The sequence below is a fragment of the Adiantum capillus-veneris genome, chromosome 10 (assembly GCF_014529385.1).
Source record: "Adiantum capillus-veneris isolate H3 chromosome 10, ASM1452938v2, whole genome shotgun sequence".
In the NCBI taxonomy this organism is placed as follows: domain Eukaryota; kingdom Viridiplantae; phylum Streptophyta; class Polypodiopsida; order Polypodiales; family Pteridaceae; genus Adiantum; species Adiantum capillus-veneris.
Window position 1 is genome coordinate 150,946,087 of NC_140940.1, and position 26,637 is coordinate 150,972,723.

Sequence of the window (26,637 nt, forward strand, 5' to 3'; positions counted from 1 at the left end):
TCCCAATGTGGGCACTTTTCCTTGAAAAGCAAAAAACCCAAGGCATACGAAATAAGCACACACATCAAAATTGAATCACTGTGAAAAGACTTTGGGGGGTCAAAGAAAAGGTAATCAGTCAGGCGATGATTTCATGAGAAATTCCTTTTATCATAGCTTAACTACAAGGTCTTCTAGGTATAGTCTCTAGTCAGCCCTCGAATGTGAAATACTTGGCTCTCGCGATTAAACAACTTAATTGACTAGAGAAAATTAAAAAAGCTTACCCATGGTATTAATAGTCGATCTTTAGTGCCTTTCGACCGTTGAATTAGCGACCTTGAACTTGTTTAGTTTTTTACCTTCCCAACTGTTTATGCCTTTGATTATATTGCGATTTAATGTTTATTGCTGACAAATGGTTTAGAATTTTGCTACCAATCAATTTGTCTGCCTAAAACTGCATATGCTTTTTAATTGTACATGAGAATGCAATTACTATGCCAATGTTGTTTGATTTTGCAGTGACTGAAGAAGGCTAAGGACATTCATCTCAAAAGCTCTTCCACCTCGACGAACGAGCTTCAACTCAATAGCTTCCGAGGACGGAATCTACATCAGGAAGGGGGGCATGTTAACCCTCACGGCTCACGGACACCATATCACCTACGACGGACGTTGTATTATTTACTTGGTAGAGTCAGGTACCGGGCTTGTCGATCCAATAGGAAAAGGGTAAGAGTGATCGTCGATGAGAGGCACACTCTAATTGGAACATTCAAGGGATTAGTTGGCTAAGCATGGGCGCCCAAGTGTGAATGGGGTGAGCTCATATAAAAGTCAACTAAACCTAAAATTCACTCATTCTCTCATTTGTGCAATTGAAGAGTGCTCTTGCTCCATCTCCATCTTCTTCTTCTTCACCTCTTTGTGTGTGTGTGTATGCGTGAGAGAGAGAGAGAGAGAGAGAGAGAGAGAGAGAGAGAGAGAGAGAGAGAGAGAGAGAGAGAGAGTGCGATCGAGCATTACGACGACGACACGGCGGCGGCGAAGAGGTTGAGCGCGGCGCGACAGCGGCTCCTTCTTCTTCGTGGCGAGGAATCCTCCATGACAGGAAGCGTAGAGCGGTGAGTGACAGCTCATCGGCAAACATATCACATCCGTTACAGCATCAAATGACATCCAAACGTAATGAAACTTCTAGGACACATTTATAAGACCTAAGCACATGCTTATGGTCTCAAACCCCACTTTAGGTCAAGTTCCAAAATTGCGATTATTAACAGCAGTGGATTTTTGACCTAGTCGTTTTCGACCCAGAATGCACCAATGCCATCTTTGAGCTTGCTAGTTTAGGCTTGTTGTGTGCTTGGAGCCATTTGTGGCTCGCACACGGTGTATCGGCAAGTTCCTTGCATTGACACGTGCGACAAAAATGTGCGCGAATGTCGCACGTGTCCAAGAAGCATGCAGGCCATGCTGCTCGTCATCACGTCCTTGGGCTTTCAGAATCTGCTTCGGTGGTAGATGCGATTGTAGCTGTTGGGCTGATGCTGTGAGTTGCAAGGGTTTTCACTCTCAGCTACCGGGAGTGCCAAAGTCATGCCAATTAATGGTCATGAGGGGCTGCTATGTCGAGGGTTGCAAGGGATGACCGTGGATGCTAACATCTGTATGCACTGTCGTATGGAATTTCCTATCATGGAACCATGGAAAAAGCAGCCAGGTGTGACGTCTCCCCTCGCAGGGAAAGGATGACAGCTAGCTGCGGCAAGAGGAAAAATCTCACCGCTTCCATGGCTTCTCAGCTCATTTGAGCCCCAATACAGGTGATGCACACCCCCATGTTGCAAAGCAACCCTAATTCTTGCATTGTGGCCCCTCTGTTTGGAATTGCTGGCACTGCTTGTGCGTCACCTGGAGTTTCGCTGCTTGCCATGATTTACAATCATTTAAACACTCCTCGAAAACAGTCTGCGGCGTCGCGGACTGTTTTTGGGAGTTTTTGTACCTCTTTCACACGGACACGAGAGAGAGAGAGAGAGAGAGAGAGAGAGAGAGAGAGAGAGAGAGAGAGAGAGAGAGAGAGAGAGAGAGAGAGAGTGAGTAAAGTCAAGGACCTCAACCATAAGCACTGAGGGAGACAGTCCTTCTCCTCATGACTCGTCATTCTTCATCAAGATGGAGATAGGATACTCAGCATGCACTATTAGAAAAAACTTCAGTGTACTTTAACCGAATCAATCATAAAATCTCAGTTAGATTTTGAGCTTGCCTTCTAGAAAACCGGGAGATCTACTCAAGTTTTAGTGTAATTCCCGGTAAAAGCTTCAAATTTTGAATTGAAATTCGAGAGAATTTTGAGTTTGCCCTTGTTTTCACCGGTTAGGAAAAATGTATTTTTCTAACGCTAGATAGGACGGTAGAAATCATTGTAAGCTCCTTTTCTAAATTCTACCTGATAGGGTATTTTCCTTTCCTTGTCACCTTTCTCCTAAGTAGACTGTGTCACCTAAATGGCCTTCAATAGTGTCTTGTCTTTACAAACCTTTCCAAAGACAAAAGTATCCATTTATTGATTTGTTATACGAAGGGTCACCATCACCATGAGAAGGAAAGATGGGCCTCAAATCTTTAAGCGGTTCCAAGGTGGTTCTCTCCTTCCTCTCGTTTCCCTCATTTCTTTAATTTAAGTAATAAACATAGAGCTAAACTCCTCTATTAAGTAGTTTGAGATATGGCCCCCCCACTCACAATTGTGAGTATGGCAGAAAAAATAAAAGATTGAGATCTGAAAAGTGTATGAGTATGAAAACCTCTCTCTTCATAACATGTGCCATCAAATGTTTCCTTGGATTGTCAACGTTCTAATGTCTTCTAACAAAATTATTGTCATCATTAACCCACTCATACCCTAACCTCCTTGACGCCTATGAATTGAGGAATAATGCTTGGTCGTTTCCTCGATAATGTTAGCCGAAAGAAACTTTCAACACCTAGAAATGTATAGGCATATATTGCTTAAAAGAAACTCCATGAAGCAGAGCTACAAGAGGAGATTAATGAAGTGGATGCAAATGGCAATGGAACGATTGATTTTCTTGAGTTCTTGAATTTGACGAGTTCTTGAATTTGATGGCTCACAAGGTGAAGGATACTAACTTTGAGGAAGATCAGTTGAAAGAAGCATTCAAGATTTCTGATAAGGACTAGAATGGGTTTATTTTTGTTGCATAGCTTTGCCATGTGATGACAAATCTGAAAGAGAAGTTGACAAATGAATAGGTTGACAAAACAATTTTAGCGGGAGATATTGATGGTGATCGACATGTAAATTACGACAAATTTGTGGGGATGATGCTCTCAAAGTAGTGCTTTTGATAGGTGTAGAAGTTAAACGATGCTAAATTTAAACCTCAATGTTGCTTTGGAGTGGCACCATTCTTTTGGTTGCTATTATCCACCATCCGTGGTTTAATTCCAATGGCTTAGTTATTTGTACACTTTAGATTTGTAATTTATGAATTCATTGTTGCTTGGCTTTATCTGAGAGAGAGAGAGAGAGAGAGAGAGAGAGAGAGAGAGAGAGAGAGAGAGAGAGAGAGAGAGAGAGAGAGAGAGAGAGAATGAAGGTGTCATCCCGACAAAGGTCTACCAAGATAGCCTTTCTTTGCTCTCTTTGTTGGCAACTTACATGTGCCTTCTAGTCGTGCTTGTGTTCCTAACCATAATGCACTAGCACTTAGACTCACTAGAGGCATCATCTAGAATATAGAGAGTTGATGAAAAAAATACTACATAGTGTGGACCATGTTTGTACAACTGAGTGAGATTTCTAAAATGGAAATTTATTTAGTTTTGCTAACATGTTGATTTATGCATTCCTTCTTACTCAAACTTTATTTTAGATGGCTTCTATATGGGTGTGCTTAGGATGAGTTCTCTGAGAGACTCTGATGTTTAATCAAGTCCAAAATGCCATTAGAGGTGACATGGCTACATAAGCTCCCTGAGCTTTACATGGATTAGTTTGCTCAATTTTTAATTTGGTCAAAAAATCTTGCTCTCTTTGGAATTGCCCCTTGTACACAAAGAGGTTGAATGATGGTTCCCTCATCATTTTGATTTTGTACGTGGATGATATGCTCATAGCTGCGAAGTCAAAAGACGAGATTGCACTTCTCAAGGATGCCTCAAGCAAGCAGTCTGATATGAAAGATTTGCGTGATACACATAAATGCCAGGCGAGATCAACGCTCCTTTGAGTCATGTTTTTTGCACCAGCCTAAGCTAGGTTCAGACTGAACGGGCGGAAGAAACAAGCCTTTGTAAATCTGCCCCCGCCTAGTGTGAACAATGTGGAGCCTCCGAGGAAAAGTGAAAAAGTGAAGGGGGCTGAGAGAGGCCAACAACTCTTCCGGGGGGGGGTCCGGAAGAAAAATGGAGGGCCCGGCGGAAGAGTGCCTCAACTCCAACCAATTAATTTGCCATGGAAGATCGATGCCCCTTTCCATTTTTCTTCCGCCGCCTATGAACCCACCCTAAGCTTCCAATTTTTTCTCCAACCACGTTTTGCCAACATAAGGGGACTAGAAAATGGCTGGCCGCTGGACTTTGTGACCAGGGTAAGTGGAGACGTTGGGACCCATTAATCGAACCGTTGAGAAAGGCAACTCTGGGATTTCGCCGATGAATTTGAATCCCGTGGCAGTCTTTTGGGGAAGAAGCGAGGAGTAGAGAGAGCATGCGTCGATCAGGCAGGTAGGGTTGCCAAGTCGCGGTATTAGCAGCTGATGTATGGTGGCCATGCCCTCTCCTGCGATCTTCCAATTCGACCCGGATTTCGAGTTCTCGGCACCCCACTTTTACGACTTCACAGCTCCCGAGAGTGTGGCTCAGTTAGCAGAGGCCGAGAGCTGGTTCGAGACATCTGCCAGTCATGGCGCTTCTCGTGAGTCTTCTCTCATGTCTGTATTGTCTTTTCATGTAGGTGCACTTGGAGTGCGCATTTGGCTACAGAGAAAGCTCAACAGAATCATGATGTAGGAGGATTTTTTTTTTCACTTTTTTTTCAAACTACAAGACCTTGGTAAGAGGGCTTCGGGCAGCAATGCAGCTACAATTCCACAGGAATTTTTTTTCAATTGGTGTGACAAGTGTCTGCTGTGTACTTGGCAGCATTTTCTGTGCATTCAAGAGACCATAATATGACCCCCGAAAAGTTCAAAAATGAGTGCTACTGGGAGCAGGTATCAAGTCACATAATGAAAGTTACTCAGTTGTTAAGCTCAGTTGTTAAGCAGTGTCCTTAAGCTTTTAACTGGTTTTATTGTAGATGGATGCATCGAAGCTACCCGCGAATAGTAAAAAAGATCTGAGAAATTGTCCATCGTAAGAGTTGTAGATTTTCAGTACCTTTTTACCGATGCCCTCAGTCTGGATTCTACCATGATGATTTCTAATTGATTTCACAGGGATGCTCGTGGCATAGACCTGGGATTAACAGATGATCACAAGGACACTGAAGGCATGTTTCCTTACGCCTGCTGTTGTCAATCTGATCATACCATTCTCAAATTAAGATGCTTATTAGAACATATATTGCATAATTAATCAACGACTTTAGAGTGTTCCCAGTGTATAAGGATTATGACCTTTTGTTTAATTAACGTTCTTTATTGATTGCATGTTGTAGGCTGCACATCAAGAGACTTTGAATTGAGCCTTCGTACACCTTCAGAGGCTCATAAATGCAGGGCCTTGTCAGTCAGTCGAATGCAGACGCTAACTTCTCCAAACAGCCTTCCAGTAAAACGTGACCATACAGAGATGTCAAAAAGGGCACCCTTTACAGACAAGCCAGCCACCAAGCCTGGAAAGAGCTATCTTCTAAGGTTGCAATATCCAGTGAGAATACTTCCTTGAGGCTCAATGTCTTATTTTGAAGATGTTCATTTATTTGTTATGCAGAACAACTCAAAATCATGACATGCAAGCAATAAAGAAGCAAAAGCTTGAAGGTGGCCGCCTCAAGCAGGTGAGCTTTGCATTACCTTCTCCAAGAGCTGTCATGAATGAAAAAACGTTACACCGTCTGCATTTGTAGGACAATGCATCATTGCATGATTTTGATTTAGATTTTAACTCCTCATCTGTATTTGGTATGTTTAGTTCTCAACAGATTTATGTACGTTAGCAGACAAAGAATGGTAACTCTTCTTTACGGTGAAAACCTCACATGCTCAAATGATTGATGCATAGTTGAGGTTTGATAAAGGTATACTTGCAATGGAGCATTATCGTGTAGCAGATGTAATCTTATGCTGGGCTTTGACCTTCTGAAAAAAAAACTTTAGTTACCGGCTAGAATTAGGCCAGGAGTGCACATGTTAAGAGCACAATTGGCATTTTTTCAATATCTAGTGGTGCCTTCGCAAAGATCTCGCTTTCAAATGAACTTGAACTTGCTACTTTGTGCAGTTTCTCTCAATGGTTTGGTCATTGTTTGTCCCGAGTAGGGATCAACTTAGGGAATCAAAGGCACATAGAGAATGTACAGGTGCTTGACGAGAATCTGTTAGAGTTTCACCTCATGTCTTATGGTGGACTTCCATATCTTTGAGGATCAGATTAGGGAGTGAGGGCTGTTGTTTTGTGGCTGTGCCCAGCCAATAGTGAGGCAGCTTTCTCACCCGAGGCCTCATGTCTCATGTTAGTACCCGACCAGTAGGTTGGCATTGGATGTTGATTAAGTTCTCAAGGCCCTTAGAGAAATGGGCAAGGGGTTTTCAAGCCAATTAGTAGAGCGCCGACGTATAGGCCCCTTTATATATGTGTGACTTGTGTGAATTGGGGCAACGACTCCCCCCCCCCCCCCCTTCCTTTTCTCTTGAACATACTACATGTATCTTATTTGCATACTGAGTGCCACTCTGTTGGCCGTTTGGGAGCCTACACAATCTCTCTCCTCTTTTGCCAATGTTTCTTGTGGTGGCCCCAAACCTTGCGCCCCTTTCTGGATTAATATTGCTTCAACTCAGGACAAGGTGGTACTCCACGCTCTGCACCTTCACTCGAAAGGGTGCCATAGAATGAGCCCATGACACAAATTTTAAGGCCCTTGGCCTATGAAAAGCAGTTACATGAAAAGCTTCAAACTCAAAAGCATCTAGCCCCGAAAGCTTCCAACGCAAATTACAGAAATCCATACAAGTGCCACGTGGCACTATCAACACGTTTTGCAGGACTGTTCGTACAATCTGCCACGTCAGCGCGTTTCGCGGATGTTCGTGCAATTGCCATGTCTCAATAGTTTACGCAAATGTGTGTGTGTGTGTGTGTGTGGGGACTCCTGTTGTATTGAATCTATTTAGGTCCCTTGGGCCCCATCGGACGGGGTCTCGTAAGTTGGTGGGAACTCTTCTTTAAAACTAGGTCACTCGGTGTCACGGGGACGTGGCAGCTGTTAACTATGTCATGAGGACGTGGCAACTGCTAACTTTAGTTGTTGGTTTCTTTCCAATGGGTTTTGTTTTATTTTTGAGACCCTCTTCTTGAAGTAGCAAACGGTCGGACATTGTATGGCCAATGTGAACGGTAGTTTCACCCGCAGACGGGAAGTGGTCGGCACTGGAATTAGTATGGTAAGAGGATGTCAAGGCTCATAGCAAGATCGCACTTAGCAAGTTGGTGGATACTAGGAAGTGAACTCAATAAAGGCCTAAAGTCAAGGTGTGACTACCAACAGAAAGTATCCGACAGTTGGGCCACATTGCACTTTTGGATGCGGTCCCAATGAGGATAGATGGTCAGATGACCAGTGGGAGCGCAACGGAATCATTTCCTAAAATTTAGGAAACTGCTATTTTCGGCCGTGAAATGTTTTCGAGTCATTACCTCCGGTATGACTAGGGGAACATTTTACAACTCTGCCGCGAAGTCAAGTGAGCAACCAGTCGGGAGATTTTTAAGCGGCAAACCCGAAACGAGAAAATGCTTGTAAATGCGTCAAGTGGCACATTTCTGTGCACTTGCTTAATTCAAAGAAGTGGCGCTGAATTTATAGCTGGGAGGCTCATTTGCAAGTTTCGTGCCACAGGTTAAGAGCTATGGAGTGCTTCCTTTCCCTCTATGTACAGTGTGGTGCCAGGAGTGATGCCCTGCATGCTAACACTGCTCTCTCTCTCTCTCTCCCTTACGTGCAATTATGTCATGCCCCACAAGAGGGCTTTTCATTTGACTGATGTACAGTTGTGTGGGTTCATGTGCGATTGCCGAGGCAAAAGCCTCTTGCACAGGTACTGGGTTAGCTAGTGGCTAATCCCCCACAGGTATAGGTGAATTCGGAGAGGTTTCACGTGAGAAATCTCGTCCGATTCAAAGTGCAAGTAGCCCTACAGGTGCGGGAGCTCGAGATCTTGCTAGAGATGCGATCGGCACGCGAAACGGAGCCTAAAACAGGGAATTACAGCCTGCTGTGTATTTTTGCCGGTTCAGGGTTTCAGCCCTAAACGGTCCCTAAGACCCCCAGGAGGTTTGGGGACGCGAGGGGACCGTTGTATAGGTGATCTGGCGCATTTTCGGGGCAGAAAACAGAGAATTCAGCGTGCTGTAGATTCTCGCCAGGTTTTGCAAAGTGCCGAATGCGTCGGGAAAGTCATCTATTGGATGGGGATACTGACTGTGAAGCATCCTAGTACATTTATGTTGCCGAAATCGGGCCAAAACAGGTGTTTCTTCGCTTGGATTGTGGGGGGCAGCTCGTAGGAGGTCACAGGTTTTATTCCCTCTGTTAGAAAATAAAGAAATACTGAAAGGGGCGCCAATTTTGGGGCCTACACGTTGTGATGGTCAGACGACTAGTGGGAGCCCAATTGAATCATTTCCTAAAATTTAGGGAACTGCTATTTTGGGCCGTGAAATGTGTTCGCGTCATTACCTCCGGTATGACTAGGTGGACATTTTACAACTCTGCCGCGAGCGAAGTTAACTGAGCAACTAGTCAGGAGATTTTTAAGTGGCAAATCCGAAACGGTAAAATGCTTGTAAATGCGCCAAGTGGCACATTTCTGTGCACTTGCTTAATGCAAAGAAGAAGAAGTTTTGAATTTATAACTGGGAGGCTCATTTGCAAGTTTCCTGCCACCACAGGTTAAGAGCTATGGAGTGCTTTCTTTCCCTCTATGTACAGTGTGCCCTGCACGCTACACACTGCTCTCTCTCTCTCTCTCTCTCTCTCTCTCTCTCTCTCTCTCTCTCTCTCTCTCCCTTACGTGCAGTTATGTGATGCCCCACAAGAGGGCTTTTCATTTGACTGATGTACAATTGTGTGGGTTCATGCACGATTGCCGAGGCAAGAGCCTCTTGCACAGGTACTGGGTTAGCTAGTGGCTAATCCCCCGCAGGTATAGGTGAATTCGGAGAGGTTTCACGTGAGAAATCTTGCCCAATTCAAAGGGCAAGTAGCCCTACAGGCGCGGGAGCTTGAGGTCTTGCTACAGATGCGATCGGCACGCGAAACGGAGCCTAAAACAGGGAATTACAGTTTGCTGTGTATTTTTGCAGGTTTAGAGTTTCGACCCTAAACGGTCCCTAATACCCCCAGGAGGTTCAGGGACGCGAGGGGACCGCTGTACAGGTGATCTGGTGCATTTTCGGGGCAGAAAACAGAGAACTCAGCGTGCTGCAGATTCTTGCTAGGTTTTGCAAAGTGTCCGAATGCGTCGCGAAAGTCCTAGTACAGTCATGTTGCCGGAATCGGGCAAGAACAGGTGTTTCTTCGCCTGGATTGTGCGGGGAAGCTCGTTGGAGATCACAGGTTTTATTCCCTCTGTTAAAGAATAAAGAAATACTGAAAGGGGCGCCAATTTTGGGGCCTACAGGTTGTCGGCGTCCGCTTGGAGCATTCTAGCTTCCGAGCCGTGTGTGTGCTTAAGTGTTAATCCCCATCATAGGTTTTCTTTGCACGTTCTCTGTGTGTGTTTTTTAAGTAAAGAATTTCGGGTGAAAGCCAAAGCCCACCGCCCCACGGGCCGGTTTTATTGTTCCGTTGCCGGGACATCAATCACTTTTTCCTCAAAGAGTGAACCTCGGTTGTTTTGGGTAAAGACAGAGTGCAGGAATGCGGGATTACACTATGGCCGACAAGGGGAAGGGCACTATGGAAGAGGGTTCCCTTTCAAAGGACAGGCAGGAGATCCCTATGGTTTTCGAGATTGGCGAGAGCTCACGGCCACGTCAATCTGTACCTCCTGTCAATGTGAATGTCCCTTCAGTAGTACAGGGCTTTATGATTGGGCAACTTGAGGATGATGCGTTCAAGGCTCAGTTAGTTGCTGCGGTGAATGTCTTTTCGCAGCTGGTGCAGATTCCAAGGTTTATGGAGTCCTTGCAAGCGCCACCAGTGCAACAGCAAAATAGGCAACCTACGCCGCGTACGGAGCTTGTTGAGGCTCAAGCCTAGGTACTTCATGCGGCTCGAGAGGATAGGGAACACTCGCATGTTGCGAAGTCAGGGGCTCCAAAACAGGTCCCTCCCGTCCTTCAATATGTGGCTAGCGCATATTCCCCAGGTTATGCCAGTTCAGCCCGCCACCTTTTAGAGCCAGCATGCTCTCTTGAATGGACAGGGAACTGGATACCAGGCTATGCACTCAGTTTTTCCACCACCCACGGTACATCCTCGGTATTTCGGGGGTGGATCAGTGTTCCAAAGTATGGCTGGTTATGCGTCTGGAAGTCAGCCGTACATGCCAGGAACAGTGTTTGGGGGTATGCAAGGCATCATGCCAAACCCATTGTATGGTAGTATCGGCATGCAGCAGGGTTTTCAGAGCAACCACGGCCAGTTTGGGGTGCCACAGGGTCATTTTGGCATGGCTGGTTTTTCTGGACAGCAGCCAGATATCGCACCTCTGACGCAAACTGTGAATGGCCAAGATGTGCCGATCATGCCTACTACAGTGCCCATGTTGCAGACCATTCCATATGACAACTTGGGGGCACTGGAGAAGCCGAAGGCTTACAAAGAAGGTGGTGCAGCGGTAAACTTCAGTACCTTCAGTGGTTTCGAGGATATGACAAAGGCCCTCACTTTGCTCCAGCAGTTTGATACAGCTTATGCGGGAGGGAATTTTACAGAGGCCTCGAAGGTCAGGAAAGCTGCCACTTTCTTAAAAGACAATGCGCTTACATGGTGGACGACATTGTTAATACAATGACAGGCACCCGCCACTTGGGTTTACTTCAAGAAAATGTTTGCATCTGCTTGGCTGTCAAATGAATTTGAAGCCGACGTCATGACAGATTGGTACCAGCTTACTTCAGCTTCGTGCAAGAGCTTGCTGGAGTACAATAGGAGGTTTTGTAAAGCGTTACTCTTAGTGACCTCCTACAGATTTGTGCCATTGACAAAGCAGATAGAGAAATACTGTTGTGGGTTGCCTAAAGGGCTTCGCGATTACTGTACAAAGAACAGAGTGGCTACCCTCACTCAGCTTATGGAAGTTGCGAACATTGGTCTTGCTTTGTTGAAAGGAGAGGACAGTGGGTTTCCGAGCAAGCGCAGGCAAAGAAACAGAAAAGGAAGCCTTTTGTGCGCAAGTCGCTCGAGGAAAAGAAGGTCCTAATGGTTGAGAACAAATGCTTTATATGCGAGTAGCTTGGTCACTTTGCTACCAATTGTCCACAAAGGAAAAGACCAGCTGACTCAGAGGATAAAGAAGACCAGAAAGACAAGAAGCCTAAACCCATGGCAGGTTTAGTGCCAGACATGGTGGGTGACAGGTCCAGCATAGATGCCAGTGAATTATGCAGGGCATGGGGTTAAGTTAGGGATCAGACGGCACTCATCTTCTTTGATCAAGGTGCCAAAGCCAACTTTATCTCACCAGAGTTAGCTATGAAGCTTGGCATCAGAGTTGAAGAGATGGGGTACACAACAGAGGTAGGGTTGGCATGTCTTGGCGACTCAGTGTGTGTTACTCCCATCATTGGAAAGCTGCGTCTACATATTCAGTCGTATGTGGACACAAAAGAGTTCTACATCATGCCGCTGGAAGGATGTGACGCCTTGTTGGGGATCCCGTGGATGTTCCGAGTGCATGGAGTCTTGGATGCCTACAACAAAAAGATCACTGTACAGCATAGGGGCAAAACTCACATCTTGGATGTAAAGCTTAAAGGAGAGTCAGTTCCTATTGTATCTGCTTCTGCTATCACTTCTGTAATAAAGAATCATCTTTCTGTGTACTTGATTTTTGCACGTGATGTCTCAGATAGTGATCAATCAAATTTATCTGTGTTAGATAATGAAAGGTGAGCATTTTTGCAAAAGTTTAGTGACTGTTTTTCTGATTCATTACCGTCCCAATTGCCGCCAGAGAGACCTGAGGACCATCGGATAGATTTGGTGCCAGGGTGTAGCCCACCAAATAGACCTCCTTACAGGGTTAGCACGGCGCAACAGAAAGAGATTATGGGCCAGGTTGAGGAGTTATTAGAGAAGGGGTTGATTCAGCCTAGTTCTTCACCCTTTTGCTCCTCAGTGCTTCTAGTGCAAAAGAAGGATGGCTCATGGCGCATGTGTATTGATTACCGCGCGTTGAATAAGAATACCATCAAGAATATGTTTCCTATTCCTCGAATTGATGATATTCTTGATCGTTTAGAGGGTGCTGCAATTTTCAGTAGGATAGACCTTAAGAGTGGGTACCATGAGATTCGTATAAGGCCAGAGGATGTGCACAAGACTGCGTTTAGAACGACATTTGGTCTTTATGAGTTTCTAGTGATGCCGTTTGGGCTAACAAATGCTTCTGCCACGTCCAACAGAATGATGGACCGGATTTTCCGCTCGCATCAACAGGTTGTTGGGATGTTCTTCGATGACATGATAGTGTATTCCAAGAATGAAGAGGAGCATAGGCGTCACTTGACCATTGTGTTCAAAGAGTTGCGCAGTCACAGGTTGCTTGTCAATCCTAAGAAAAGTGAATTCTTCCTCGAAGAGATTCACTTTCTTGGCTGTGACATAGTCTCAAAGGATGGTGTTAGAATGGATCCCGCAAAGGTCGAAGCTATCAAGACATGGCCAGACTTGAAGACTGTGCACGATGTCAGAAGCTTCTTGGGATTGTGTTCCTATTATAGAAGGTTTATCAGAAATTTTGTAGAGATAGCATCGCCTCTTCACGCTTTGCAAAAGAAAGAGGTCACTTTTAGATGGACTCAAAAAGAGATTTTAGCTTTTAGTCTCTTAAAGGAAAAGTTGACTTCAGATCCAGTAATTGTTTTACCAGATCTTAGGAAGTCATTTGTGGTCCAGTGTGACGCGTGTGGCAGTAGCATCGGAGCAATGCTAATGCAAGATGGACGGGTAGTAGCTTATGAAAGCCGAATTTTGCAAGGGCCAGAGAGGACTATGCAAGTCTATGAGAAAGAGCTCTTGGCCGTGATTCATGCGCTTTCTAGCTGGAAGCACTACCTCTTAGGTGCTGATTTTGTTGTCCAAACAGATCATCAGACCTTGCGATACTTCTTGACAAAGTCAAAGTTATCCGAAAAGCATATGCGATGGGCAAACATTCTTTCCATGTTCCACTTCCAGATTATGCATGTGGAAGGCAAGAAGAATGTTGTGGTTGATGCGTTATCAAGAAAGCCACAAATTTCAGCTGTGTCAATTCCTTATCATCATGAGCTAGATGACACGCAGGAACAGTATACTGCTGATGAAGATTTTGCAAGGATCTTTGAACAATTACAAGAGGGGCAACATCACGAGCACTACCTCCTCAGAGATGGTTTTATGATGATGCATGGCAGACTTTGTGTCACTAGGCCTCTGCGACATAAGGTCATGGAAGAGAGTCATGTCCAACCGTATGCAGGGCATCGTGGCATTGATGCAATAGTTAAAGCGGTAGAGACATTCTTCTATTGGCCTACCTTGAGGAGAGATGTGGATGCCTTTGTGTGAGCATGCATAGTTTGCCAAAAGGTCAAGTTTGACGGGCAAAAGGCACCAGGGTTGTTACAACCACTGTCGATTCCGGATAAGCCATGGGAAAGCATTGCTATGGACTTTATCTTTGATCTTCCAAGGACGCCAATAGGGAATGATGGTATATGGACCATTATCTGCAGGTTCAGCAAGCAGGCCCATTTTATCCCTGTCAGGAAGAAGATAAAATCTGATGAGATGGCACGCTTGTTCATGTTCAATGTGTTTAAGTACCATGGTATGCCACAATCGATTATCAGTGATCGTGATCCTCGCATGACCAGTTTGTTTTGGAGAGGATTGTTTGAGAACATGGGCACTACGCTCAAGTTTTCGTCTTCATTTCATCCACAAACTGATGGACAGTCAGAAGAGGCTAATTCTAATGTCTTAGATCTCCTGAAATGCTATGTGTCAGATAATAAGGGCAAGTGGAACAGTATTTGCCTATGCTTGAGTATGCGTACAACAATACGGTGCATTCGTCCACAGGCAAGGCACCTTTTGAGATCGTTGAAGGCGGCAAAAAGGTTCCTCCCATTTTGCATACAAAGGACAAGATCTTTGAGGCAGATCGATACGTTGAGAACATGGATGAGATGTATAAGAAAATTAAAGTTGCCTTGGAGAAGACCCGGGCAAAGCAGAAAAAGGTTGCTGATCGTCACCGTAGTGAATTGCTACTATCACCTGGTGATTGGGTTCTGTTAAGGTTCGCAAAGGCAAGGTTAAAGAAGATGAAGGGCAAGGAACGGCTATTTCCTAAGCTCGGCATGCGTTACTATGGGCCTTTTCAAGTGCTTGACAAGATCAGCGATGTGGCTTACAGGCTGAAATTGCCTGATGCATGGAAGATTCATAATGCGTTTCACGTGAGTCTTCTAAGACCCTTCGTGGGTGATGTGCCAAAAGTTATGCCAGATGAGGATCAGCCAGAAGTTGAAGAACTTGATGAGATCCTGGTACTTGAGCAAGTTTTGGCACATAAGGACATAAAGTTAAAGGACAAGTTGCAAGACGCTATTTGGTGAAGTTAAAGAACTATCCGTCGCCTATGGATGCAAAGTGGATGGAAGAGCATGAACTGTCAGAGTCACCAAATGTATTGCAGCTTTCCTTGAAGCCTTTGGGTTACAGCCTCCTTATGCCCCAACCCAACGTGTGCAAAGGAGGGGTAATGATAGAGCTAGTACATCAAATGTACATATAAGAGCATGAACTGTCAGAGTCACCAAATGTATTGCAGCTTTCCTTGAAGCCTTTGGGTTACAGCCTCCTTATGCCCCAACCCAACGTGTGCAAAGGAGGGGTAATGATAGAGCTAGTACATCAAATGTACATATGAATTCAGTGTAATAGATGGAAATGACAAAAGTATGAAGCTCTCATTAAGTCATCTGTATCTATGTGTTATGACCTCTCTTGCGGATACATGTGATGATAAAAGAGTGTTGATACCACAAGATCATCAGTGCCATGTATTTATGGTATGCAATCGAGGACGTTTGCGATTTCAAGAGGGGGTTATGTCACGGGGACATGGCAGCTGCTAACTATGTCACGAGGACGTGGCAACTGCTAACTTTAGTTGTTGTTTCTTTCCAATGGGTTTTGTTTTATTTTTGAGACTCTCTTCTTGAAGTAGAAAACGGTCAGACATTGTATGGCCAATGTGAACGGTAGTTTCACCCGCAGACGGGAAGTGGTCGGCACTGGAATTCGTATGGTAAGAGGATGTCAAGGCTCATAGCACGATCATATAGGTCCCCCCGTCGTACTTAGCAAGTTGGTGGATACTAGGAAGTGAACTCGATAAAGGCCTAAAGTCAAGATGTGACTATCAACAGAAAGTATTCGACAGTTGGGCCACATTGCACTTAGATAGATGATAGTCAGATGACCAGTGGGAGCCCAACGGAATTATTTCTAAAATCTAGGGAACTGCTATTTTGGGCCGTGAAATGTGTTCGCGTCATTACCACCGGTATGACAAGGGAAACATTTTACAACTCTGCCGCGAAGTCAACTGAGCAACTAGTCAGGAGATTTTTAAGCGGCAAACCCGAAACCGGAAAATGCTTGTAAATGCGCCAAGTGGCACATTTCTGTGCACTTGCTTAATGCAAAGAAGAAGTGGCGCTGAATTTATAGCTGAAAGGCTCATTTGCAAGTTCCTTGCCACAGGTTAAGAGCTATGGAGTGCTTCCTTTCCCTCTATGTACAGTGTGGGAGATTTTTAAGCGGCAAACCCGAAACCGGAAAATGCGCCAAGTGGCACATTTCTGTGCACTTGCTTAATGCAAAGAAGAAGTGGCGCTGAATTTATAGCTGAAAGGCTCATTTGCAAGTTCCCTGCCACAGGTTAAGAGCTATGGAGTGCTTCCTTTCCCTCTTTGTACAGTGTGGTGCCAGGAGTGATGCCTTGCATGCTACACATTGCTCTCTCTCTCTCTCTCCCTTACGTGCAGTTATGTGATCCCCACAAGAGGGCTTTTCATTTGACTGATGTACAGTTGTGTGGGTTCATTCGCGATTGCCGAGGCAAGAGCCTCTTGCATAGGTACTGGGTTAGCTAGTGGCTAATCCCCCGCAGGTACAGGTGAATTCGGAGAGGTTTCACGTGAGAAATCTCGTCCGATTCAAAGGGCAAGTAGCCCTACAGGTGCGGGAGCTCGAGGTCTTGCTACAGATGCGACTGGCACGCGAAACGGAGCCTAAATCAGGGAATTACAGCCTGCTGTGTATTTTTGCAGGTTTAGGGTTTCGGCCCTAAACGGTCCCTAATACCCCCAGGAGGTTCGGGGACGCGAGGGGACCGTTGTACAGGTGATCTGGCGCATTTTCGGGGCAGAAAACAAAGAATTCAGCGTGCTGCAGATTCTCGCCAGGTTTTGCAAAGTGTCCGAATGCGTCGGGAAAGTCATCTATTGCGTGGGGATATTGACTGTGAAGCGTCCTAGTACAATTATGTTGCCAAACTTGGGCCAGAACAGGTGTTTCTTCGCCTGGATTGTGCGGGGCAGCTCGTAGGAGATCACAGGTTTTATTCCCTCTATTAAAAAATAAAGAAATACCGAAAGGGGCGCCAATTTTGGGGCCTACATGTTGTGATGGTCAGATGATCAGTGGGAGCCCAACAGAATCATTTCCTAAAATTTAGGGAACTGCTATTTTGGGCCGTGAAATGTGTTCGCGTCATGACCTCCGGTATGACTAGGGGAACATTTTACAACTCTGCCGCAAAGTCAACTGAGCAACCAGTCGGGAGATTTTTAAGCGGCAAACCCAAAACGGGAAAATGCTTGTAAATGCGCCAAGTGGCACATTTCTGTGCACTTGCTAAATGCAAAGAAGAAGTGGTGCTGAATTTATAGCTGGGAGGCTCATTTGCAAGTTCCCTGCCACAGGTTAAGAGCTATGGAGTGCTTCCTTTCCCTCTATGTACAATGTGGTGCCAGGAGTGATGCCCTGCACGCTACACACTGCTCTCTCTCTCTCTCTCTCTCTCTCTCCCTTACGGGCAGTTATGTGATTCCCCACAAGAGGGCTTTTCATTTGACTGAAGTACAATTGTGTGGGTTCATGCGCGATTGCCGAGGCAAGAGCCTCTTGCACAGGTACTGGGTTAGCTAGTGGCTAATCCCCCGCAGGTACAGGTGAATTCGGAGAGGTTTCACGTGAGAAATCTCGTCCGATTCAAAGTGCAAGTAGCCCTACAGGTGCGGGAGCTCGAGGTCCTGCTATAGATGCGACTGGCACGCGAAACGGAGCCTAAAACAGGGAATTACAGCCTGCTGTATATTTTTGCAGGTTTAGGGTTTCGACCCTAAACGGTCCCTAATACCCCCAGGAGGTTCGGGGACGCGAGGGGACCGCTGTACAGGTGATCTGGCGCATTTTCGGGGCAGAAAACAAAGAACTCAGCGTGCTGCAGATTCTTGCCAGGTTTTGCAAAGTGTCCGAATGCGTCGGGAAAGTCATCTATTGCGTGGGGATACTGACTGTGAAGCGTCCTAGTACAGTTATGTTGTCGAAATCGGGCTAGAACAGGTGTTTCTTTGCCTGGATTGTGCGGGGCAGCTCGTAGGAGATAACAGGTTTTATTCCCTCTGTTAAAGAATAATGAAATACCAAAAGGGGCGCCAATTTTGGGGCCTACTGGTTGTCGGCGTCTGCTCGGAGCATTCTAGCTTCCGAGCTGTGTGTGTGCTTAAGTGTTAAACCCTGTCACAGGGTTCCTTTGCACGTTCTCTGTGTGTGTGTTTTAAGTAAAGAATTTCGGGTGAAAGCCAAAGCCCACCGCCCCACGGGCCGGTTTCACTCGGCAAGGCTTTGCAAGTTGGTAAACTTCTTCCGTTGCTGCTGCTTTTTCTGTTGCTTGAATTAGGGTTTAGGCCCCTTGGTCGGGTTCTATAGGTTGGCTCCGTCCTTCAGTGGCTTGACACGTCAGCAGTTTGTGATACTTGCTGTGCGTAGGTCACAGTTTAAGGAGAATTTTTCCCCTCGTGGATCATAGGAAAATGTATACTTCAAGAGATTTGAAAGATTTCTTTGAAAATCAAGAAATAATTCTAGGCATTCACTATATATTTATGGACATTTTTGGGATCATATCTTTGTGGTGATCAGCTTTAGTACATATTATCTCGAGGCTGTGTCCTTTAGATGTTTTGTCTTAATAGAATATATTTTGAGAGAGAGAGAGAGAGAGAGAGAGAGAGAGAGAGAGAGAGAGAGAGAGAGAGAGAGAGAGAGAGAGAGAGAGAGTAATAAACTTATGCACACAATTAATGAGTCGAATCAACCCGGCGTAGTCTTGTGCCAAGAGAGATTGGCCCCAAAGACTGGTGCCCCTTTTGATATTTCTTTTTGTATTAATCTTTGAGCAAAGTACAACTCCCGCGGATCCTCAACTCTTAGACTCTACGTCCAGATTAGAGTGAGGCCCTTGGGTCCTTTTATTGATAAATAGGGTTGCTATAAGCAGAGCCCCAATAGCAAAACTCAAAAGCTCAACGTGAAATTTGAATTACGAAAATTTCGTACGATTGCCACGTCAGCAACGCAAATCGCGGCGTCCGTACAACTGCCTTGTCAACAGACAGATTTCAGCGCAACTTTTTTTATGCTCTTTGTGTCCCTTGGGTCCCTCGTCACTTGGCCATAAGTTGGGACAACTTTATCAGGGGTCTCTTCTTATCGTCATGCCATGTAAGTAGTTTGTGACATGCCCCGCTCTTGAAAGAATGATAATCGCCCTCGATTTCACCTGCAAAAGAGACAAAGACCATAAACCATTTCAACAGACACTGACTCTAAATACCGACGCACTAGACACGACACATCTAGCACTTGTACAAAGACGATAGTTACATCACAGGACATCACATGACAAATCAATCACAAAAAAATTCATTTCAAATCTTAGACCATGGCTGCCAGCAACATATTTAGTAACTGCATCAAGGTCCATCCCAGACCTCACTGATGTCGGATTAACTAATCCTTAATGCGATCATGTCTAAAGAGATTAATATGACCGAAATGTTGCAGTCATTTCGTCTATTAGTTAGTGCACTCAACAAGTCACATGAGAGAGTACAAATCGTTCATGTTCAATTTCAGAAATTCATTTCATAAAGTCATACACCAAAATACTGTCAGCACAACAGTATCCCTGAAACCCAAAGGGGGATATCAATGACTCTATTCAATCCAGGTAATTTGTGACAAAGGAATCCCTTTGCACCAGATTTAACCCTTGTTATCTCCGGGATCTCTCAGAGTAGACGGAGCTAAACCAAATGCTTCAAGGTAAAGTTCTAAAATCTGAGGAGTATCTGCTAGGTCCTCCTCCTCTATCCATCCACTTCGCATCCAATGCTGGATAGTTCTTGAATTTAACTAAGAACTGCCGAATCACTTTACCTTTTACTTTTCTTTCATTGTGTGCCATAATCTGCTCAGGAACGAGTATCTCCTCGCTCTCTTCCACTTCGGGTTGCTCATCAGACTCCCCATCAACTGACACTTCACCTTTAAAAGGTTTCAAGAGACTCACATGGAATGTATTGTGAATCTTCCAAGTATCTGGCAACTTGAGTCGAAAGGGGACGTCATTTATCTTTTTTTTAATCTGGAAAAGGCAATAATACCACATGCTAAGCTTTGTAAAAAGCCGCTCCCTTTCCTTTCGTTTCCTTAGGCGTGCCTTTTCAAAACGTAAGAGCACCTAATCGTCTTCCTTTAATTTTAAGTCGCGTCGATGTCGATCTTCTGCCTTCTTATGTGGTACTTGAGACTTCTCTAAAGCCTCGTGGACCTTGGTAAAAGCAGTGTCCAAGTCCCTTGTGTACTGGTCTGCTTCAAAAATCCTGTCTTTAGTGCCGAGAAAGGGAGGAACCTTCGGAGCACCTTTTATTATTTCAAATGGCGCTTTCCCTGTTGAAGAGTGAACCGTGTTATTGTAGGCAAATTCCACCAAAGGCAAATTTTTTGCCCATTGAGTCTTCTGATCAGAGACAATTTTGCTAAACGGTCCCGCTTGACTGTTTTTTTAACTGGAATGAAGTGAGCTTGCTTGCTGTATCTGTCAATGACAGTCTAAATGCCATCGTGCCCACTCTGTGTCTTTAGGAGATCAAAGATGGAATCCATTGCAATACTTTCCTAGGGGCGGGTGGGAATGGGTAAAGGCTGTAATAATCCTTGTGCCATATGCTTGTCAAACTTGACCTTTTGGCATACTAAACAAATGCGAACAAAGTTGTCCACATTCTTCTTGAGTCTCGGCCAAAAGAAATAACGCTCTAGCCTCTACCCCCTTCAAGGTGGTATCAATGCCGCGGTGACCCGTAAACGATGGACAGTGGCACTCTGTCAAGACCTTTTCCCTCAAAGGCTGTGTGACACACAACATCGTTCTCTTCATCAAGTAGCCATCTCGTATGGAATATCCTGGAACTGTCTTCCCATTCTGTATCCGAGTGAAAACATTGATAAAGTTCGGATCTGTGGCGTACTGGTCAACCATATCCTCGAAGCCTCTATGATGGATCGTGGAAATGGCCAAGACGAGGGGCTTCCGAGACAATGAATTTGCCGCTAAATTTTTCTTTCTTTGAACATGGACAATTTGGAAGGGAAACTATGACAAGTTAGCCCATTGCATTTGCTTTTCCAAAAGCTGTTGCTGTGACACGAAGTAGCATAGACTCTCATGATCTGTAAAAACTGTGAAATCCGCTTCGAGTAAAATATGTTGCCACTGTGTAAGAGCATGGATCATTGCCAATAGCTCTTTCTCATAAATTTGGGCTACCAATTTTGGCCTTGAAAACATTGTGCTTTCATAAGCAATCACATGGCCTTCTTGCATCAAGACCGCTCCCAGTCTACGACCACAAGCGTCTCACTAAACTTTGAATGGCTTTTGCAAGTTTGGCAAAGCCAACACTGGTCCAATAGTCAATTTTCTTTAAGTGTCTGGAAAGTAGTCACCTCTGTCAGACCCCATGAGAAAGGGACTCCTTTCTGAGTCAACAAGTGCAAATACGAAGCTATCTCTGTAAACTTCCGAATGAACACAAACCCAAAAAGCTTTTAACTTCATCAACATTCTTCAAGTTAGGCCAATTGCGGATAGTCTTAATTTTGGCCGGGTCCATCTGCACTTCTGCTGCTGAGACGATGTGTCACAAGAAATGTTATCTCCGGTAAGAAAAGCTCGCTCTTTTTTGCATTAATAACCAATCTATGATCGAGTAATACTTGAAAGATTTGTAGTAGATGGTGTCCACAAAACTTGGAGAAAACTATAATATCATCAAAGAAAGTGCCCACAAAAGATCGGTGCTCTTGAGAAATCCTATCCATCATTCGGTCGAAAGTTGCTGGAGCATTGGTAAGTCCAAAAGGCATCACCAAAAATTTGTATAAACCAAAGCTTGTTTGAAAGGCTGTCTTGTAGACTTCTCCCGGAGCGATTTTGCTCTAATGATATCCGCTTTTTAAATCAATCCTGCCGAAACAAGAGGATCCCTGAAGTCTGTCAAGAATATCATCGATCCTTGGGATCAGGATTCTTTTCTTGATGGTGGTTTTATTGAGAGCTCTATAGTCAATGCACATTCTCCAAGATCCGTCTTTCTTTAGTACTAGTAACACTGGAGAGCAGTAAGGTGAAGTACACGACTAGATGAGACTCTTTTCAAGAAGGTCCAAGGTTCATGATTTCTTCATTCTGGGCTCGGCTAACACGGTAAGGTGACCGGTTTGGTTGTGGTTCCAGGGATTAGATCAATAGTGTGGTTCTCAAGACGAGATGGAGGTAACTCGCGTGGTAGGCCTTTTTGTAGGCTGAACAAACAGTCAACATGTGTGTGCATAAATTCTTGTCGTTGTTTGTCTAATTCAGAGATGTTCGTTCGTTGTTCATCATTCAATTCTTGAATATGGATCGAGTAAACAAAAAGACTGGATTTCATTAATTTTGAGATGGCCGAAGCCGAAAGAATAGGGACGGACTCCCCCTTCAATTTTACACCAAGTACAATTTTCTTGCCCTTCTCATTGGTCAAAGTCGCTTTCTTGGCCCGATAGTCGATCACGTTGTTGTTCTTATGGTACCAAGGGTTTCCTAGGAGGACGTCACACCCTTCCAAAGGCATGATGTAAAAGTCCTCGTGCCCTAAATACCCCTGACAATGCAAACGAAGTTTGCCAATGACAGGTGGAATGGCTACATCTTGTTTGGGCGTCGCTAGAACTGCCTCCACCGGTGACCCCATCCTGTCGGGCGTAATCTTGAGTCAAGCTGCCAATTCATGTGAAATGAAGTTGTCCTTGGCTCCTCCATCAAAGAAAAGGAGAGCTTCCTGATCTTTTACTTTGCCCCATGCACGACAAAGTTCCGTGCTTTCATCTTGCCTTTTCTGCCACGTTCTTCCGTTGCTCTAGAACTCTCAAGCCTTTCTTCAGTTTGTCCTCATTGTGCCTTTTTGGGGCACTTTGCGGAGATGTGCCCTTGTTCCCCGCAACCAAAACACTTCCCCTCTTTGAGATAGTCGGCTCTCTATTCCGCAATCAAACGGGGTCGTGCATCCTTCTTTTCTAGGAGTTCTTCTTCTTTCTATTGTCGTTTGTCGAGGTCTGTCTGGTCCTCTAAGTCAAAACTTCATCAGTGGGGTAGGTCAAGTTACCCGAATGTATCGAGAATCCCCGCTTAGCATGTCCCATCAATTGTTGTATTGACTCGACTTTTGTTCAAGGCAGTACTCGGATCTCTGTAGGGAGTCCATAGCAAAACCGCTCAATCTGTTCTTTGAAAGTGACCTTCTTAAACGAAGAGGTTGATCTCAAAACTTTCACAATAGTGTCACCCTTGGTCACCCGAAGATGGTTCCAAGCGGTTCTCACATCTCGTTTGTACTCTTGGGTCAACCAAGAAGAAATAAAGAGCCGTTTGAACTTCAACCACTTGGTTGGGGCTTCTTTCCTCAGAAGAAGAGTGGACCACCATGTTTGTGCATTTCCCTTCAAAAACAATGCTGCGCTCCTGATCTTGGAGTGCTCTGAGTAATGCCCTCCAGAAAAGGCTATATCAAACTGCTGAATGAAAGCCAAATACATAGGGTTGCTAAAAGTAGAGCCCGAAAAGCAAAAACTTCAAATCTTCAAGTCCCAAAAACTGGTGCCTCTCAGCCCGTCAGCGTGAATTACAGAAATTCCGTATCGGCAGCCACGTCAGCAGCGCAAATCGAGGCGTCCGTACAACTGCCACGTCAATAGACGTGCACAAATTTTTTATTGCTCTGTGTCCCGTGGGCCCCTCGTCACTTGGCCATAGGTTGGGACAATTTTATTAGGGATTCCTTCTTATGGTCATGCCACGTAAGCGGTTTGAGAGAGAGAGAGAGAGAGAGAGAGAGAGAGAGACGAGAGAGATGAAATGTCATATTAACGTCTTCAATAGGCCAAAATGACCTATGAGACCAAATGGTTACATCCTTGTGGAACATAAAGATAAAAATAAATGACGGCACCCACCTAGGTAGTAGTTGCTGTCCTTGCTTAACTTGCAGACATCGTTCTAAAGGCCCTCGCCACGCCCATTTCCTTTTGAACCACCCAAGATGTCGCTACCTCCCCACCTAGATAGTTGTTGTCCATGCTACACAAGTAGCCATCACTCTACAACCCCGTGGCACGTGCCCATTTCCTCCCCAGCTAGTCGCGACTCTTCTTCACCGCCTAGCTAGTCGTCGGCCATGTTTCTCCCTATCCGCACAGCCATTGTTGACTTCTCCTCTTACCCCCCAAGCGTTTGTAGCATAATTACAGGGAGTGGCCATTTTCAGGTCTCCGTTCCGCGTTCCGTGTTTCAGACATGAGTTCGTAACAGGGAATGGCATTCAATAGGTGTTGCCGTTCCTCGTTCCCCGTTTTGATTTCCCGTTCCGGGTAACTATGGTTTGTAGGCTTATGAACGCCTTACCTTAGCCCCTTAGCTGACAATAGCCATAGTCCCACTAATCTTGTGACCCCTCAGCTAATAGCCGCCATAGTTCATATGTCACCTTAATCCTTTTAGTTAGCTATCGCATTGGGATAACTGACAGTGAATTGGAAGCAGTAGGCATGTTTTTCCTAATAGTGGTCATGAGCTGCTCACGTATGCAATAGGATTGCATCATGTATCAGCTACTTCTTAGTGAGGATTCTTGTGTGGTGATGATACTGAGATACTCGTTGTTGGTGCACATGAGCTTCTTAGGTGCTAGACTTCGAGAAGCTGCTCTTTTGGCGGAAATTCCTTTGGGTCACCGATATCGGCATTCACGATCTTGCTCATTGGAGGTGAGTTTTCTGTTCATCATAGATTCAAGTGGACTTTCCATCGGGGTAAAATTTCATGGCCAGGAGAGGTAGACACAAGTCTATCTACATGTACTAGAAGGTCAGATGCAAAGAGAGCTAGGAGGGACGGAAAGAGGAGAAGGCAATTGCGGTAGACCATATGGCAAATTGCTGACGTGTCAAGCCACTGAAGAACAGAGTCAACCTACTAATCTCGACTGAGAAGCCTAAACCCTAAGTGAAGAAGCAGAAGCAGAAGAAGAAGAAGTAAACCGACTTAGAAAGTCTTGATGAGTGGCCTATTTCTAAAGAAGAGTTCCCACCCCGTTCGATGGGGCATCAAAAATAAAGCAAACCCACACACGCACGCGGAGAGCTGATGACGTGGCAAACCTGCACCAATTTTTGGATTGTACGTTGACATGATGACATGGCAGACTTATACGGATTCCAGGATTTCGCATAGACATGCTGATGTGGCAGACCAATATCGATTTCCGCAATTTGCGCTGGCTGTGCGGACGTGCACCTGTACAGATTTCGGCAAAATGCGCAGGCAGCTTTTGGGCGCTAGTGCTTTTGGCGCCAAATGATTTTGAGTTTGAATCTTTTCATGTAAACTGCTTTTCAAAGGCCAAGGGCCTTGGCCTATAAATATGTGCAGAGGGCTTAGTCTCTGGCACTCTTTCGGGTGAAGGTGCAGAGAGGGAGTATCGGCATTGTACTGAGTTCAAGCAATATAAAGAATTACCGTAAGGGGCGCCAACGTTTGGGGCCAGTGCTCTCTTTGGGTGGAATTCCGCCACTCCCCGTCTCATGTATCGTGCATCTCTTTTCAATTCAGTTGTTGTTGAAGTTTGTTCAGTCTATGCGTTTCGTTGGCACGTGGTGCTCGTCTCAAGACAGTGGTATCAGAGCTTTAGGCGTGTGCTTTTTTGAAAGCATATCGTTCCTACCAAACAACAAACGGAGCAAGACGCCACCTCCAAGTTTTACATGAATTTTATTGAAGAATCTTCGAGTCCTGACCCCGGACGCGCTCCCGTCTTCATCGCTCTGTCTTTCAAGGCATAAGCCATAAAGATCACTTGCAAGAGATGTATCAAGGATTTTTCAAGCCGTTGTTCTCAGAGGCAGTGCCATGCAATGGTGGAAGTCTATAGAAGGACTTGGCAAGCTTTCAAGAAAATTTTCCCGCAAAGTTATATGCCTTTAGACCTCTTTCTTCGGAGTGTAGGTTTTGGCAGAGTGGGTTATCCTGAAATTCTTGCCACGGAACCTCTAGCAGGTTATAACTTGTAGTCTTTGGACATCTCTTAACAGGTGTCTCTTCTGGAGCTGATAACCTTGGAGGTCGAGTGTGATTGCTATGTCTTGGGACTAACACTGTCTATCTAAGAGCTGATGGACCATGCTGTGGTCGGCTACGACCTTATGGAAGGAACCTAATCCTAATTTTTGATGCAGGTGTCAGGATGGAAAGTTAGTTGCCTTTTCGAGCTCGACTGATGTCGAGATTGCTTTTTAAGTTTTAATCTTTTTGGAAATTTGTTCGTAATAGATAGTATCTATTTTGAACTTGTCTTGGTGCCGATTTGAATTGTTTGACTCTGGTTTTAATACTGGTTTCAATGATTGGTAATTTTACTCCCGGGTGGAGTAGTGAAAAATGTTGTTTTGGTATTGCCTGAACCTCGGAACAAGGCAGACAGGATGTCTGGGGAGCGTTTTGTTGTATGCTTGAACCTCCAAACGACGCATATTGCGGTATAGGGGCGTTTTGTAACAAACTTGGACAT

At 45.0% G+C, this 26,637-nt stretch overlaps 1 protein-coding gene across 2 annotated transcripts in view; it reads left to right on the plus strand.

The window, feature by feature from the left end:
• Positions 1-4,613: 4,613 nt before the first annotated feature.
• TPX2 (targeting protein for XKLP2) overlaps positions 4,614-26,637 on the plus strand; it is a 34,094-nt gene continuing 12,070 nt past the window's right edge. The window contains exons 1-6 of one of the 2 annotated variants that reach the window (XM_086522233.1): positions 4,614-4,930; positions 5,158-5,228; positions 5,315-5,370; positions 5,454-5,506; positions 5,675-5,873; positions 5,950-6,016. In XM_086522233.1, the coding sequence (XP_086378359.1) occupies positions 4,777-4,930; positions 5,158-5,228; positions 5,315-5,370; positions 5,454-5,506; positions 5,675-5,873; positions 5,950-6,016 (600 nt within the window). In that variant the 5' untranslated portion in view covers positions 4,614-4,776. The remainder of the gene's footprint in view (positions 4,931-5,157; positions 5,229-5,314; positions 5,371-5,453; positions 5,507-5,674; positions 5,874-5,949; positions 6,017-26,637) is intronic. The other variant, XM_086522234.1, reaches the window with a different exon arrangement.